This window comes from Anopheles marshallii, chromosome 2 (assembly GCF_943734725.1).
Source record: "Anopheles marshallii chromosome 2, idAnoMarsDA_429_01, whole genome shotgun sequence".
Taxonomy (NCBI): domain Eukaryota; kingdom Metazoa; phylum Arthropoda; class Insecta; order Diptera; family Culicidae; genus Anopheles; species Anopheles marshallii.
In genome coordinates this window covers 77378582-77394723 of record NC_071326.1, presented here as the reverse complement: position 1 = coordinate 77394723, position 16142 = coordinate 77378582, and the positions used below count along the sequence as shown (strand labels likewise).

General features: G+C 47.9%; 1 protein-coding gene across 1 annotated transcript in view; it reads right to left on the bottom strand.

Annotated features, from left to right (window-relative positions):
- LOC128710260 (ecdysone-induced protein 75B, isoforms C/D) overlaps nt 1-16142 on the bottom strand; it is an 87440-nt gene that overhangs the window by 42343 nt on the left and 28955 nt on the right. The window contains exon 2 of the mRNA XM_053805306.1: nt 2741-2829. Coding sequence (XP_053661281.1) covers nt 2741-2829 — 89 coding nt within the window. The remainder of the gene's footprint in view (nt 1-2740; nt 2830-16142) is intronic.

Sequence of the window (16142 nt, the reverse complement as noted above, 5' to 3'; positions counted from 1 at the left end):
CGTCCTCCCTTCTGTGTGCCACACGGTGGCGAAAAGAATTCACGCAACTTTGGCTTCGCGACTTAACTTTCAAGGACATAAGCATTCGAACGGCCCCCCCCCCCCCAACGGGTTTAGTGTGTGCCGACGGGGTTTGCGGGGACTTACGAAAGCCGAGTGCAGTCGCCGAGATAACAGAGCGACACAGCGGTGTGTGGGTGAGCGGGATGGCGAGCTGTGAAAACAAGGCCACTCGCGAAGCAGAGCAGGACGGCGACTTGGAAGCTCCGAACGGCACTCCGAAGCACAGAAGTCAATAAACTCACCGCTTCGCTAAAAGGCCATCGGCCACGCGGCCATGAAGCGCAGAAGGGGACGGTGCGTTCGACTACTAAGAACGGAGCTTTGAGCACCGAGAGCGAGAGCGAGCGCGTGTGCAGATTCTAAAAGCACACCAAAAGCTCACCATTGCTGGAAAGCTTCACACTGGCGCACACTGTCAGCTTGTATGTGTGAGTGAACGCGGGACTGAGAGAGAGAGAGAGACTGCTAGGGGTCACTGGACGTATCCAATGTTAGATGTCGTAAAGTGAAGAGGTTGAAATGTCAAACCTGTCAAAAATGGAACCCACGGTGCCAATGAGTGTCTTATATCACCCTGTCACCCATCGTTTCAAGGGTAAAGCGACACTTCAAGCTGACTTTAAGCTCAAACTGTTTTGGTTCCTTTTTTCCTTTGGGCCAATCTTTTGCAGCCTCTCTCTCTCTCAGCATTCGTAATTCGTATCCGTGGCCGAATGCTGATCCAGCTAGAACTGTTTGCTACCCCCGGCGAGTAGCCCCGTGCGGAGGGTGGAATCCGGTTCTTGATTCTTCACCATTTGCTTTCCCACTTTGGTCCGGTTCTTGCGGCCTCTCACCGTGAGCAGCAGTTCGAGCAGCGTCTTCGGGCGCAACGTTACGACCGTCCGCAGTCATTGACCGATCAATGAAGTTTATCGGCCTTTTGCGCGGTTCACTCGGGTGGCGTGTCATTCGGAGCACCCGGTGGCCATCAGGCGGGAGTTAACTCGCTGACGGTTTCTTCGAAGACCTGCCGGTGGCAGAGGGAACTCCTATCGGAGGCGCCCGTGTTGCCATCATCCCGCTCGAAACCTCGTGCACCTCGAAACGTGCTCATTCTAACAACAGTTACAACTCCCCACGTCCATCTAAAAGGTGCTACCGAACATAGAATCATGCAGCAGTAGGTTAACACAATAGCCAATGTTATTCTCTATCTCCATCTTCCTTTCTCAACCACCGAACACTCGGTGACTCGGTGGTTTTGTGTTTTTCATTCTTCATTTTAGCTCCATTTCCACCATCGCACCTTTATGGAGGGGGGATGAGGTTCTAAGGCAGAACGAAGATGGCTTTGGGTCAGTCACCTTTTTTGCTGCTGTGCCACCACGAGTCGGCACCGCCACATACCACAGCTGACCGGCTGTATGGTAAAGGGCAAGAGGAAAGAAGGGCTTAAAGCAAGAGCAAGAGCAGGCAATGACGATACGTACACCCACTCCCTCATCAGAAGCAGCTGTTATTCTCGTTTGGTAGCTTTTCTTGTGCTGTTGTAAGTTTTTTTCCGATTTCTTTCTCTTGCTCTATGTCTTTCACATTCTTCTTCTACGGTTGATCGTTCTTTTCACCTTTGTTCGCACGTTTCGGTGCTGTTTCTCTTCACTTATCGCTTCTTGCATAATCATTTCTTTACTGTTGCTCGTTACCTTTCCACTCTCGTTTCGTTCCCTAGCTGTGCGCGTTTATATGTAGCTATTTTTAGATTAACTCGCCTCCGTTTAGAACCATTTTCTATTCCGCTTCTATTTTCCACAGCAATTTTCCAGTTACGCTTGCTGCTTCTCCATCAGTGCGGGCTTTCGATGATAGTCGTGTTTTTCTTTCCAACCGTTCCTGTGCGCTCTTTCAAATCTTTCGTTTGCAAACTGTGCTTTTTTCTAGCTGGTTTCTTCCTGCTTTTCTTCTCCTTTTTTTTTGCAGTAAAACCAGAATAAAAAGGTCACTGAACGAAGAACCTGCTTCCGGGGGCGCAACACCGTACGAAGGTGAATGGCTTCGGTAACCTGTGTGTGTTCCCTTTCGGTTCAATACTTCAATCTGGCACTGCCTTCAGGGGGAGTAACACACAAAACCGGGGGGGACCTTAATTTATGAAACCTTGCTCCACCTGGGGAGGGACTTCACGATGTGAATGAACCCTTCGGCACCTGGGCTAACACGGGCAGCGAGGCAGAAGGCTTCAATTCGGTGCCACCGGCGCCACCATCGTGCATTGGAAACGTTCGGAAATTTCGAAGGTTCTTGACCATCGGACCCCGCTGATTTCCTCTGTTTTTTGCGGTTACACTGAAGCCTTTCGCATGTGGCCTTTTTGTTGAGGTTAGCGCGAGTGTCTTCGCTAAAGGGGGTTTCAATCGTTAGCACATGTTCATGGTCGTAAGAGAAGGGGCGATGGCTGGTGCTGAAGGTGTTTTATTTCATAGGGCCGGTTGAAAATGCCACTTCCGGCGTGGTTTGGAAATTCATGGCGCGTACATCCGCACCATACAGTGAACTTTGGTGATGCTTCGAGAAACTTCTTGCCCATTCCGGAGCGTTCGTACAAATCTTACCCAATAAACCGTCATTTTCATGCGCCAGCGATCACAATTTCCTTACCTTACCTTCGTTGCTATGTATGAGATAAAATCGCACTTACCTTGCATCCTTCGCAGGAATGGACACCGTAATGGAACCCGGACGCTTTATCACCGCACACACGGCATAGGACGGTTGTGCCATCGAATTCTGGGGGGGAAAGAAATGTCGAAACGTACCATTAGTTGCAGTTCTTCGTGCCCGATATCGTCCAGAAACTTGAATGACCGATAAGCAAACCGGGTGAAGGCCACTGAACTCGTCCGCTTATCGCGCACGAAACGGAAGATAAACCCGATAGCCCTAGCAGGGGTTTTTTTTTTTTGGTTTGTTTTCGGGGTAGATTGCAAAACAATCCCTCAAACCACCCAAATCTTTCCCCGTGACGCAGATCACATTGAGGATGTGCAGTCAGATTGTGTTCTTGGTTTGTGCTGTTTTTTACTTGTTGCTCATGTATGTAGCAAAGCACCGACTCTTATCGATCAGCGTCTGTAACAAAGCCTCTGTCCCCTAGTGACCCATATTGTTATGCGTATAAGCCTCTTGGGCGACACCGGGCTGATCAATCGTCCGGGTGGATAAGTATGCTGTCGAACGAAGCGGCCTCATCACGCAAGCGTTTACATAAATGCGCGCTCGATGGCTTTTCCGGGAGCAAGAAAGCAAGAGCGAGAGCGAGAGAGAGAAACCTACCACGCGGTCAATGTCCGACGTGTATAAGACCCGGTGGTTTCTAGTGGAGAAAGTTGCTAATGACGATCATCGGAGCAACGATCCGATCGTTGCCCGGAGCCATTGCGGCAGAGGTTCGCTTTCGGTGGATGTTTTTTTTTCGCGAAAAACATAAAACCAAAACAAAACCACCATCCGAACGAGGAACTGAAGGGAGAGATAGAGTGAGAGAGAGAAAGAGGGAGCGAGATCGGTAGCTAGTAGGTTCAGCTCGAAGCGCTCAAAGTTGTGCGTAATTATACAATCGTTGTATAATGCAAACCAAAGCACAACCTGAAGCTAGTAGCGTCCGGCTTCCAGAGTGAATTCGAGACTTGCTTTTCTAATCGACTTTTGAATAATAAACAACAACGCAACAGTGCGCGGTACGAAAACCGAAAGCATCGCAAAAGAAATGGCTTTCGAAAAGTGCCTCCCCGGTCCGGCATTGCAGCATTTAGGGGCGATCGGGCCCGAATGACCGAGCATCACCCTCGTGTGAAGGGTGAACTCGGTGGAGGGCTGGACGAGAAAGTGAGTCGTTTTGTTTTCGATTAGATTTAAGTGCATAGTAAGGGGCTTTTGTAATTGACGCTTGTAATGGCGTGTGGTAGGGAAAAAGTAGTAAAACTTTACTTTAAATACGACGCTGCAGTAAAATGTGCCGTAAAATGTAGCATATAACACAGTAAAAAGGGAAAACAAACGTAATAAACTAATAACGTTTGTGAGAGCGTGAGAAACCGCGAAAGGAAATGTAAAGGTTGGTAAAACATATCAAACATGTTGGAATTTCAAATAAAAACTAGTAAAAAAATAGTAAAACATATAAGAAATAAAAAAATTGAAAGAAAACACATAAGTAGTGATAAAACTAATTAAAACCAGTTCAACATAAAGTCCAAATGTATCAAAGAGTTACAATAAAACTGCACAAGTTTGATATAGTGTCAAAAACAAAGTAAACATGACAATAAAAACGAAAAATTGAAAACAAAAAGCACAGAACTAGTGTACTAGCAATGAAAAACTAGACTAATAATAAACCAGCAAAAGTGAAAGAAGGTAAAAGTTCGATGTAAAAAACTAAAACAGGAATATTAATAATGAAAAAGGAAAAGAACAATTTAAATTAAGCAAAAGTTTTAAAAAATGTAAAACATTACAACACAATACATTTGTAATAAGAATAGAAAGTACCATCATACCGAACATAAAGACACACTTATAAAGAAGCAAAGAAAGTAAATAATGATAATTAAAGACGCTTCCATTGCATCACGTGGAATCAACAGTACGGTTAATTTAATTCTCCTCTTCTATTTACTTTCATTTCTTCATCTTCTATCGTGTTTGATGGAAAGATTGATAGCCAAGAAGTGGATGAAGCCCTACATTTTCTGTTACTTTTTTATCATTCGACCGAAGTTTTCTGTGTGTTCCGAGTGGCAGAGCTTCGCTTCTTCTCACTGGCCGAGGTTAGTGACTTTCTTTGCCCACTTCCCACCAAACGGCGAGATGTTTGGCTTCCGCCGTTCCGTTTTCGGTTGATTATTCGTGCTCGTTACGTTTCGATTCCGTGACCGGGATCCGCAGCCGTTTTGCCGGATCCGTGATGGTGGTACGTTGTTTTTTTTTTTGCTTTGCTGTTGCTGCGCCGTATCGTGCACTTTCTTTTTCCTCGAGTGAAACCAATCGAAGCGAATGGAAAACCCAAATGCCAAGTGTGAAGAAAAAAAAAACGGAGCGAAGGAAGTGGGGGAATAGTTTCACTTTCACTGATTATCGGTCGAACGAGGGAGATGGAAAAGCTCGCCGGCTCTAGACATGGTTGAATGACCTGGCGGATGCATATCATAGACATGGGATACCGAAAGCGAAAGCTTTTCGGCGGTGCGGGATAATCTTCTGCTCGATAACACTTCCCTCCCACCCCGGGAGGGCAGTGTAGCATCGCTCCAACCAGGCCACACCGGCGGAAACTGGTTCATTCGATCATTCACCGTGGGGAGGAGTGCTTGGAAAGCATACCGGCCGTTGACCCGGACGGAACCAGACCGGAGAGTGTTTTGTTAACACTTTCCCTTTTACCTCCTTGCCAAGCGAGCGCAAATAGCGAACGATCTGAATGAACATCTAAATTTTGTACTAAATTTGATGTGTGCATTTGATGTACTAAAAACCCTAATAATGCTCAGAAGAATATTTAAAATATGACATTTTGCAATCAAAAGCTTCCTGAATCAGCTATGGAAATTTAGCAGGAAAGCAAGAAAAAACAGCATATAGCAAAAGACATGTCCTGCAGAAACGAAAATGAATTTAGTACTATAGTACTAAAAATCCTAATACTCGCAATAAATGTATTTAGAAACTAAAATAGAGCCAATATAACAACTCGAAATCACTAACTGTGAGTTAGGTTTTGAGTCATCTAGAAAAGTCTAGCAATTGTACGAAAGACGCGGCCGTTTCCATCACTTCCGGGGCTACCATCACTTGGTCCCGATGCAACCCACCTGGTCAACCTCAACTTCTCGTGACACAGTTGTGTTCCCAAACCCCAGCGTTCCTGAGCCTGATAAGCTTGTGATAAGACAACCCGCGGCTCGGTCCGCCTAGTGTTTGCGTAAGCAACCAGCTGTGTACTCTGACTACACGGAAAACGTGACATTGCTTTGTGTTTTTACGCCCACACTTGGTGGCCAGTTGGTGCACACTTCAGACAATAAGTCCCCGTGGTACGGACGGCAGGGCGAATCATCATCCGGGCGGGATTTGATGTCGCTTGCTCACTTCGCAAGCACACCTTGCTGGGAAGAAATGAGGTCATAGCGAGGATTTCCTGCAAAGTGAAGTGCAATTAAAAATGTAAAGACGATTGCTCCGACGATAGCATCGGCGGGACCTTAAGGTGCCTAATAGTTTTAAGGGAAGATTATCATTAAACTGGTCCAGGTTCAATATTTTCTGACTTTAAAATAGACCTCTGTCCAAATGTAATAAAATCCTGTTAAGAACTCACAAAACAAATAAGATTTCCTCATTTAAGAAAAGGCACAAAGAATAAATTAAACAAAAGAAATTGACGCACAAAAAAAGGAATCTGAAAATCAAAAAAACATGACCCCAAAAATATGTAAAAGACATATTCATTACAGTAAAGAAAGATGTCTATCGAAAGTAAATGAAACACTAGGAAAGTCTCACGGTTTCGTTTCCGTGCGTACCACCGCACCAACGCAAAGGTCGTTACACTGTAGCAGTGGAGCATTAGACCGAAATGGGATGAGCAGCTTCTTCTGCAAACGCCCGGGCCAGCCATTTTGCGTCTGTTTCCACCCAATAATTGCATCCAAAATGGCACACCGCACCGAATGGCTGGACGGGGGCCAAAGTTAAATCACGTTACCCCGTTTTAGGAGAGGATGTTGTTCGGGTGGAAGTTTCACTTTCTGCCCGCCTGAGACGGTCCAAGACGAGAAGGGGGGAAATGAAGCGGAGGGGCGAGATGCATGCGACTTTCTCGCCCAACTGATTATTATTGGCTGAGTGAAGGAGTAAGTTCGTTGACACCGTTCATCCCAAAAGGCCAACCAGCGGCACTCCACTAGCGAATGGAAGCAGTAGTAACAGTAGTAGTAGTGGTAGTAGTAGTAGTAGTAGTAAGGCTACCAACGTAGCATTTATGCATCGAAACCGAAACGACGGTCGAATAAATTCGAAATCCCATGTCCTCATGTTGAAGTTGAAAGGGAAGGGAAATGAGGGGAAACGGGTGGGGTGAGACAAACGGTGGGGTCTGTGTTGCTACATACACACGCACCCACCAATCATAGCGAAACGAGCGAAACCAACCAACTAGCCTACTGTGAAGTTCGTTAACCCAGTGCTCGAATTATGCGCCACCATGCGAACAGTCGAAGGCGAACAAGAAAGCAGCATAAAAACGGCCCACCCCTCCTCTCATTGCGCTACGTTCGGGTAAGTGACTTGTGGCCGCTCGTTATGTGGACGTTTCGAAATTACCCTCCCAAGCCGCATCTTCCCCCCCCCCCCCCCCGGGTCCATCTCTTGGTTGAAGTTCCACGCACCACGCGGTGCAGCTGCTCTTTAAAAAGATGCACTCACTGTACGTCGTGAAATTCCACACGACAACAAGACAACTCCCCAACCCCGCAAAGGACAACGGGACCGGGAGTGCGTTCAGCGGCGCTCAATTGGAAGATGCTTAATTTTATACCGGCTAGACCGCCACACCGCCGAGCGTAGCCGAGGGTGACGATGGCAACTGATCACCTCCAGCACCGAAGGTTGAGCGTTGTGGTGCGGTGACGAGTCGTTCACACATATACGGGCGGAGTGATACGTACCGAATGTACGTACATCGCACAAAAACACGCGTCGAACAGGTTCAACATCCGCTGGATGCGATGAAAGTGAAAAGTAAAAGTTTCCGCACTGTCCCCCGGGGGTTTGCCCTCTGTGTGTCGCTATGTAGATGGAGTGGATGTAGATATCCTAACGATCCTCATGTTAGAGTGAGAAACTCCTTTAAATGGAAAATTTTAGGACTACTAGCTGGAGGAGCACTTCGAGAAGTATTGAGGATGAATGTCTTATTGGATTTTTGACATCCAAGTTACTCTCGAACAGTGACTGCGACTGCTCCAAGATTAGACGTAAATAGCTGAGCAGGTATAAACTTCACAAAATGGATTGGATTTCTATAGAATTACCACCTCCAGACTGTGAGATTTCACCCAATAAAAAAGATCCACATAACCGAACCTTCCTTGATTGATTTTGATACGCTTTTCAATAGCCGAGGTACCTTCCCTCCATCGCGCTAATTACATGTTGCCGCTTTTTCGCGCACTGCTAATAGACAAATCGTGAAACGATGAGCGCACGATCTTATTCTCACGTGACTCGGATGTCACGGGGCACACAAATCTCCCTTTCAGCCCGGGGTTCATTGTACCGGGCCGTGCCGGGAAAGAAAGTCGAACGCCGGAGCCGAAACGTTTTCACTTTCAGCCATCAGGCGCGGGCCAGGAAATTTCGGAACGATTCGAACCGAAAAAGACGAACTGGTGGGGAAACGGGTTCGTTGACCCGTCCCCGCTAAACATAACATCCTCCACCGAAAAACGCATCCCAAACCACCCCTTCACGCGGCCAGCGTCTTCCCACCCGTTGGCGGCCGTTTTGTTTGGTCGAAAATAAACAGAGTCAGGCCGCCGGGTTCCCTTCCAACGCGAACCAATCGACCGACTTCGAGGTCAACGGACCCTCCGCTCTTGCGGTGTGTATGTGCGCTCGCGAGAGCATAAAAGCCGGAACTATGCTGCACCGGTTGTGTGTTGGTTGTTTTTTTTTTTTTGGTCCGTGTGTCTGTATTTATGCTTCTCCAAAAATCGCCTGGAGTGCAAGCGAGACGGCACGCGAACGAACGGTGGCAACTTTCGAACTTCATCCGCCGCTGTCTATGCGCGGCTGTGTGTGAAGCGCAAAGTCGTCACCCGTCCACGTTGTCTAGGTCATGAGGTAAAAGCGCTCCGCATGCACAAAGGGCACATGGAAACGGTCCCTTTTTTTTCGCTGCCATCTACCACGGTACGGTTCGGTGATCCATTCCATTACTTTCTCGAAATCCCAACAAACAAACAAAAAAAAATATGTCGAAAAAAAAGGGTGAGAAGAGGTCACCCTCGCGTTTTGTTTGAGGATTTCTTTTCGTGTTTTAACGTCGAGCGAAAGCGAAATCTTGGGTCGTCGAATTTATGCTTTACGTGTGCCTTCGAATGTTTGGCAGGCAGGGAAGGGTGCAATCACACTTTCACTGTTGATTTCCCCCATAGATTTCGTTTAATGGTAAACACCCGCAAGTGCGTAAGACACCACACGTTCGTGAAGGATGTAGAGGAATACATTTGTATAAAATCGAGCCGAGGAGAGTATCCCAGTCTAATTAAAACTGGGAGTTGAAGATTTGAAATCTCCTCAATATGACTCTTTTCACTTCTACCCTTAATCGCAGTGGCACTTGTAATGCTTTAGTTATGTGCGTGTACTCACAAATTAAATTCTTCAGTTTATTTTCTTCAAATGGATTAAAATAAAGCACAACACGTCCGAAAATCCGTGAACTCTACGCGCAGACTCGTCTGTTCACACAAAGCGTGCGACGCTGATTGCAGAAATTTAGGCGCTTTTCTGCAAACCGTCCGATTTGTGGCTCACTCGGGCGCTCACGTGAGGTGAGCGAGTTCAAGGTTTCTCACTACCGGAGCGTGATTGTTTCAAAGTGATAGCGAAACGTGTGTTTTATCGCACGCCAATATACGTTTTTGTGATTAGAAATATTGCACCTGAAGGCTGCCACAATGCAGGTGACCGGGGGGGGATTCGAAACGGACCAGAATTGAATGCATTAATGTGAACCTGTTGCTTTGCGCCGAACGCAATCTATTAACTGGTGTGTAAATAAACATGTTACAAACATCTGCTTTCAATTCAGCTCTGCTCGTAGTGTTTTTCTTGTGCCGGCGAAATCAAGTAAATGAAAACGCCACCGCAAAACTGCAACAGAACTGCCCTTTTACTTCGAAAACCCAGTCAGAGCGTTCCAACGCCAGACGACAGCGTCGACGACGACGACCCCGCATGCGATGAGAATGCGATGTGAAACGGAAAAAAGGTCAACGACTTGCGCCAGCGAGGGCATTGGCATGAAAAAGGCGCGCACATGGCGCGCGTGAGGCCCACACCACCATCATCAAAACGCTCCCGCCACACTACCCGGAACCGTCGAGCTGCACCTTCCAAACTGCGAGCAGTGAGCAAACCGAAACGAATCGTTCCCACTCCCTCTGGCGCTTATTAATGTTGCTTTGGTGAAGAAGCCCGGAGCGAAAGGGAGTGGTGATCATGCTCACACTATCCCTCCTTAGCATTGGAGCGTTGTAGCAACATTAATTCTGCTTATTGAAGAAAAAAAAGAACACACACCAACGGCACTCACTATTTATGCTTTACTGCGCGCACATCATGATTGCTCTCACCATGAACTCACGCTGCGAGAAAGAGAGAACAGACCATTGCGCTCTATCACACTCTTTCAATGCTGTGTTTTCTCTCTCACGCACTCTCTCATCTCAGCGTCACTCACGCTTTTCATAGTGAGAAAGAACTCACCCACTGTGGCGGGCGAGCGAAAGAGAAGGCCAACTCACGTGAGTGCGTGAGTTGAGCGTACAGTGCGAGCATAAGCGCATGATGAAGGGCAATGTACTGTTTTGACCGTGTGCCTGGTGTTTCACCCCTGTACCATCCTACACACATATAGATGTACACTTGCGTACATTCCCAATGGCTTCCGACATCGGACGCTCTCGCTCTGCATTTGCCGCTCACTCACCTCCAGGGAGTTACACATTCTAGGTTCTTTTCTAGCCAAGGGCAGCCAGCGAACAACAGGGGAAAAAAGGTCAACAACACATGTGCGATGTACAGTTGCATAGGGGTCCTTTCCCCCCTCCCCACCCTCCCGTTCCCGTCTATGCGTTTTATGTTTCCCCCTATATTTTATTTTGATTAAAAGGGCATTTTTCACCGATTGACTGTAGCAAATGGAACACTAGCAAGGGATCGAGAGAACACATGGGAAGCTAATGCTAATATGCAACTGCACACACAACCACGAAGGGAAGGTCAAATTAAACGTGATGAATTAGGGACAAAAGCAGGAAGACGAGTCAGGTGAACCGGCACACATAATTATCGCCTGTCTACCCTTTTTTTTCGTGCGTGTCCTCGCTCCTTGCTGTGCTCTAGGTCTTTAATGCTCTCTCGCTTTCGCTCCATAGCTGGATGTACTGAACTTGACACCATTTGACAGCTGCAGTTTTTACTTTCCAGCTAGGTTTGACGGGGAGTAGCTTTGCATTTCTATTCTACGTATGCTAATTCTGCTAAGAATTGAACGATAAAGCCAAGCCAATATCGCTTATTAGACCGTAAAAGAGTCGCAATGACTAATAAGAGATGGCTAATTGGGAGGAACTCAATCCTTTATCCGGGACTATGTTGGAAATGGTTACCTATATTTAAATCCGGTTCCCCTTTCGGGCCGGGCGAGCTGGGTGCGTTGTTAACGCCACCTCCAACCACGCCATTGCTCGAGCTGGCAACACTGTTATCCATAATGACGGGCGGTGTCGTTGGCGGACTGCCAGCGGTCGTCGTGGTGGAGGACGCTGACTCCTGCTTCGGCACAACGACTACCACCGCCGGATGCTGCTGCTGAAGTTGATGCAGATGATGCTGAGGGCCCCGCCCGTACACCGACAGCTGATGGTGGTGATGGTGATGATGCGGGGACGGCGGTTCCAGCGTGTCCTCCGACTTGGCACTGGCGGCCACATCGGCCGCAATGCTCTTCATCGAGTGCAGGATCTTCGGGTGGCTGGTGTACACCGAGGAACCGCCACCGTGCACCGCGTGGTACGTGATCACCGGTGCAGGTGAGGCCGGATTCGGGCCGGCGGATACCTTCGGTACCTGCAGTTGCCGGTCGGCGGGGGGAGTCCCCGCGGGGGGCCCATCCGGCACGCTGCTCGTCGCGATAGCGCTACTCGTGGCGACCGCACTAGTCGTGATGGTGGCGGCCGCATGGTTCTCCTTTATCACCGAGCTCGGTGGAGGAGTTGCACCCGAACCGACCGGCACCGGATAGTGCGGCGGATGATGGTGGTGGTGCAGCGCGATAGGATGGTGATACCCGTCCGACAGCATGGCCGCAAACCGTGGCCGATTGGCTTCGCAAACTGATGGAAAATTTTCCGCGTTTCCCAACCCCTGTTTCGCGCTTTCCACGCACTCGGGCGTGACACCACGGTGTGGATGCAACTCTCGCTTTTCCTTCGTCTGCTTTCTTCCACTCCGCGTTCCAAACACAAACGGGCACCGGTATTGTTTGGCACACGGGGCCTAAGGCTAAATACTGGAGAGGGGGTGGGGGGGGGGGGGGGGGGGGGAAGTTGGTAGCGAGCGCTTTTCACTTTTCAATTTTCACCAACCAAACCGAACCGAACCGAAGACGGCAAACGCAAGTGGGAAAACACATTTTTGCCATAACCTTCTCTCCCTCTCTCTCTTTCTCTCTCTTTCTCTCTCGCTTTTGGGGGCGCCCACCCAGGTGCACAATATCTTCACTTTTATGCTGCCACTTTCTTTACCCCGTGCACCAAAAAACGGAACGTTTCACTATTTGGATGCGCCTTTTTCTTTAAAAATGGATTTCATGCACATGCACCGAACGCGCGGCGATAAGGCAATGCCACGCACCAAGGCCAGATAGGGTAGGCCGTTTTCTATATTTTCAACTTCCCGGCTATCGTTAAAAAAAGCCGCCCAGGATGACCACCCGTACACCAGCAGCAATCACGTGGGAGATGTTTGCCGTATTCCTTTGTAAAACTCCCCTTTTTTGAGGCACTTTCTTCCAAACTCACACCCAAACACACGCCGAACACACGCGCTCTAGCACCAAATCACACATAATAAAATGATACGAGGAAAACCATTCAGTTTTCGTGCAGTTTTGGGCACTTTTCCACCTTCAGCAGGCTGTCACTTGTCACCAGCAGCCGGAAAACTCCACTAACACCGCCGACGGGTTTGATCGGTTGGTACCTGCCCAAATCGCGCTGTGTGTGCGGTGCACCACGGTCAGGACTCAGTTTCGGTGCTCCGTGTGTTATTTATGAACTTTTCTATTCGCACAAAAAAAACCCACCCACCAACACACTCCGCAGCACAATGGTGGCAAATATTGCAAAATATTTACGCGCTCCCGGCACGAATAAAACACAAACGCCAGACGGTTACGTACGGGTTTTCTGTTTTGCGAAAAAGGAAGACACGGTCGCGCGCGCGATGTTCGAGACACGACCGACGCCAATGAAAGGAAAATCGTTAATAAAAGTCACTCACTCGCGGCGCTTCCGAGTCGAAACCGTAGCCGTCGAAAATTGAAGGTCATGAGCGCGCACCGCAAGAGTGGGGAGCGCCAGAGCGGCAGCGTGAGCAGTGCGAGCGAGCGAGACACCACTACAGCGGTGAGCTGGTGCGAAAGAGCTGCACAGCGCCGCATTATGAAATGTGTGGCGGTGTGCGCACTGTGAGTGACCGATCTTTCTCACTCCGCAGGGGGAAACATACGGGGTGAGAGCAAAAACCTCATCTGAACTCCCCCCGGCGAAGGGTGGGATTTTTTACCGGAATGGAGTATGGGAAAAAGGGCGATCAAATGGAGTAATTATGATTTTTGTTATTTCTGTTTCAGTTTCAGAATTATTGAAATTGTTTAAAATATTAAAAATATAAACTATTATAGTCATTTAAAAAAATATATATAACAATACCCATTATTGCTATCGTTGAAGTTACTTGTTTCGATCGTCTTCAATTCAACCTTACTTTATCGTGTTGTTTATTATCTTATCAATGCTTTACAGTTTGTGTTAATTAAACAAAGAATCGAATCGAAATTGATAAACAGAGACAACATATCCTTGTACGTTTCATTCACCTCAAAGCCACGCGGGGTAAGGTAGATAACCGGACAAATCCTTCGGCAAACACATTCCCAAAACAAACTCTCCGGTTTTGGGGCACATGTTCACCTTCCCGGTGACAAACACACCGTGCCAAAAAAAAAACCATCATCCGCGCCGAGAACAGTGCACGCGGGCGCGAAGAGCACCGGTGGCTTCGGATGAATAATGTACCCCGTCACGCCGGGGTTCGTCACCATCGGCCGACTCTTGAGGTCAGGAGTCCCAACCGTAGAGCGAGCGAATTGGGGTAGTCGACCCGGTGAAGGGCTCGGTCACGGTTATAACGCCACAATGCATCATAAACTGCGCGGAAAGCGAGAGAGCGAACGCGACAGAGTGAGAATTTATAAAATAAAAAAGTATCTCAATTGGTTGCGATCATGTTAAAACGGAACGACCACCGAAAAAAAAAACGACTTCTACCCCCTTCTCCCCCCCCCCCCCCCCAAAATTTAACAAATAAAAAGTTGTGTGTGTGTGTGGGGCGAGAAGGCGAATGGGAAACGGTCGACAAAATCTCCTCCCTATGAAAAGAACAACCCCTCACCACCTCCCCCTCTTCAACGGTCTATGTTGGGGGGGGGGGTTTGTTTTCGCGAACTTCCTTCTACCGTGTGTCAATTCCTTTCGCAGAACAAGGTGAAGGTGAAGGCGACACACCATCATACAAGTGGCCGACTGTAGTGGTCACAATGGTGATGACTCTCCGGCTGATGGTGGGTGCTAAATGTGTCCGAATTCAAGGGCAGTAGTAGAAATGGGTGCGCGCGGAAAAATAACGAAGCGTCGCCTCCTGCAAGCGAAGAACGGAGGTGGAAGTGTTCCAATTAAACACGCACACCGCCAATTCGGGGTGATTTAGCGTTCAGATTTGTTCGCTTGTGGCACACACCCCTTGCCGGGGATGTAAATAAAACTAATATAAATAAACACGATTACATGGGGACGCTTGGTGGACGCGATCAGCAACGTCCGCAGACCGCCTGATGAAAAATTTGTTATTTTTTAAACAACACAAGTTTGACAACAAATGGCGAGAATGAGATTACAACACAAAACGGATCTGTTTTGCTTTGTCACTTAAATGTTTGAAGGCCATCAGTCGTACTGCTTCATTGGTCATTAATATCCCATTTTTGCCTGTTCTCGATCGTCGGATTCAGTTCCACGCGATGAACTACGCGCGCAAGCCAGGTGGCGGTTTTTCTTCCTCCAATTTGGGGGGAGGGAGCTAAAGAAGTTAGGGGTAAGAACAAAGGGTGGAGGGAAATGTGCTTAAAAATACAAAACAACAGTGTGAAGCACACTAACACACTCAACTAAGCTTGATTAAAAATAAAGCGAACCAAACAGAGAAAGATAGAGCGTGGAGAGAGATAAAGAGGGATGATTTGGTCGGAATGATTTTTGGTCCAAATAAATTTGCCTTCACCCAACCAACCCCCCCGGCTCACTCTCCACAACAACCCCCCGCCCCAACTGCCCTCCCCTTCTCTCTTCTCTCTGTACCACATAAAGGCAGATGCTTCATATAACGGCTTCCATATGATCATCATCAGCAAGACCACGAGACGCACCAATACAACGATCAAATTTGAATGAATAAAGAACGAAAAAACGGAGCCCCCACCAACACACAGCCGCACATAAATTGGTGGTCGCAATTTTTTGCCATGCCATTTTTTTTTGTTGGACAACCCCACACGAATGAAACAAAAAAAAACAATCAGCAGTGAAACACAGTAAGAGAATGAACGTGAGCATGAAAGAGAGAGAGAGAGAGAGAAAGAGGGAAACAGTCGAGAATTTCAGGTTCAAGGGCAAACATGCGACGCAAGCAAAAATTCACATCGCACACACAAACACATCCAGTTGGCTGACCAGTTCTGCGTGCGTGTGCCCAAATGGGGCGGGGGGGGGAAGGAGCGTGTGGGGGGGAGGGGGGGGCGAATTCAGTTTTTTTTTCCTGCTGTTGTTGGTTTTTTGCACACTTCTTCGGCAATATATATTATTGCTTCTTGACGCAACGCGGCGAAACGATTCAGAATTAATTAACCCGCTAAGAGAGCTTCGTCAAATGTGTTGCGATTTTATGGACGTCTTCATACGTACATTAGTTGCTTT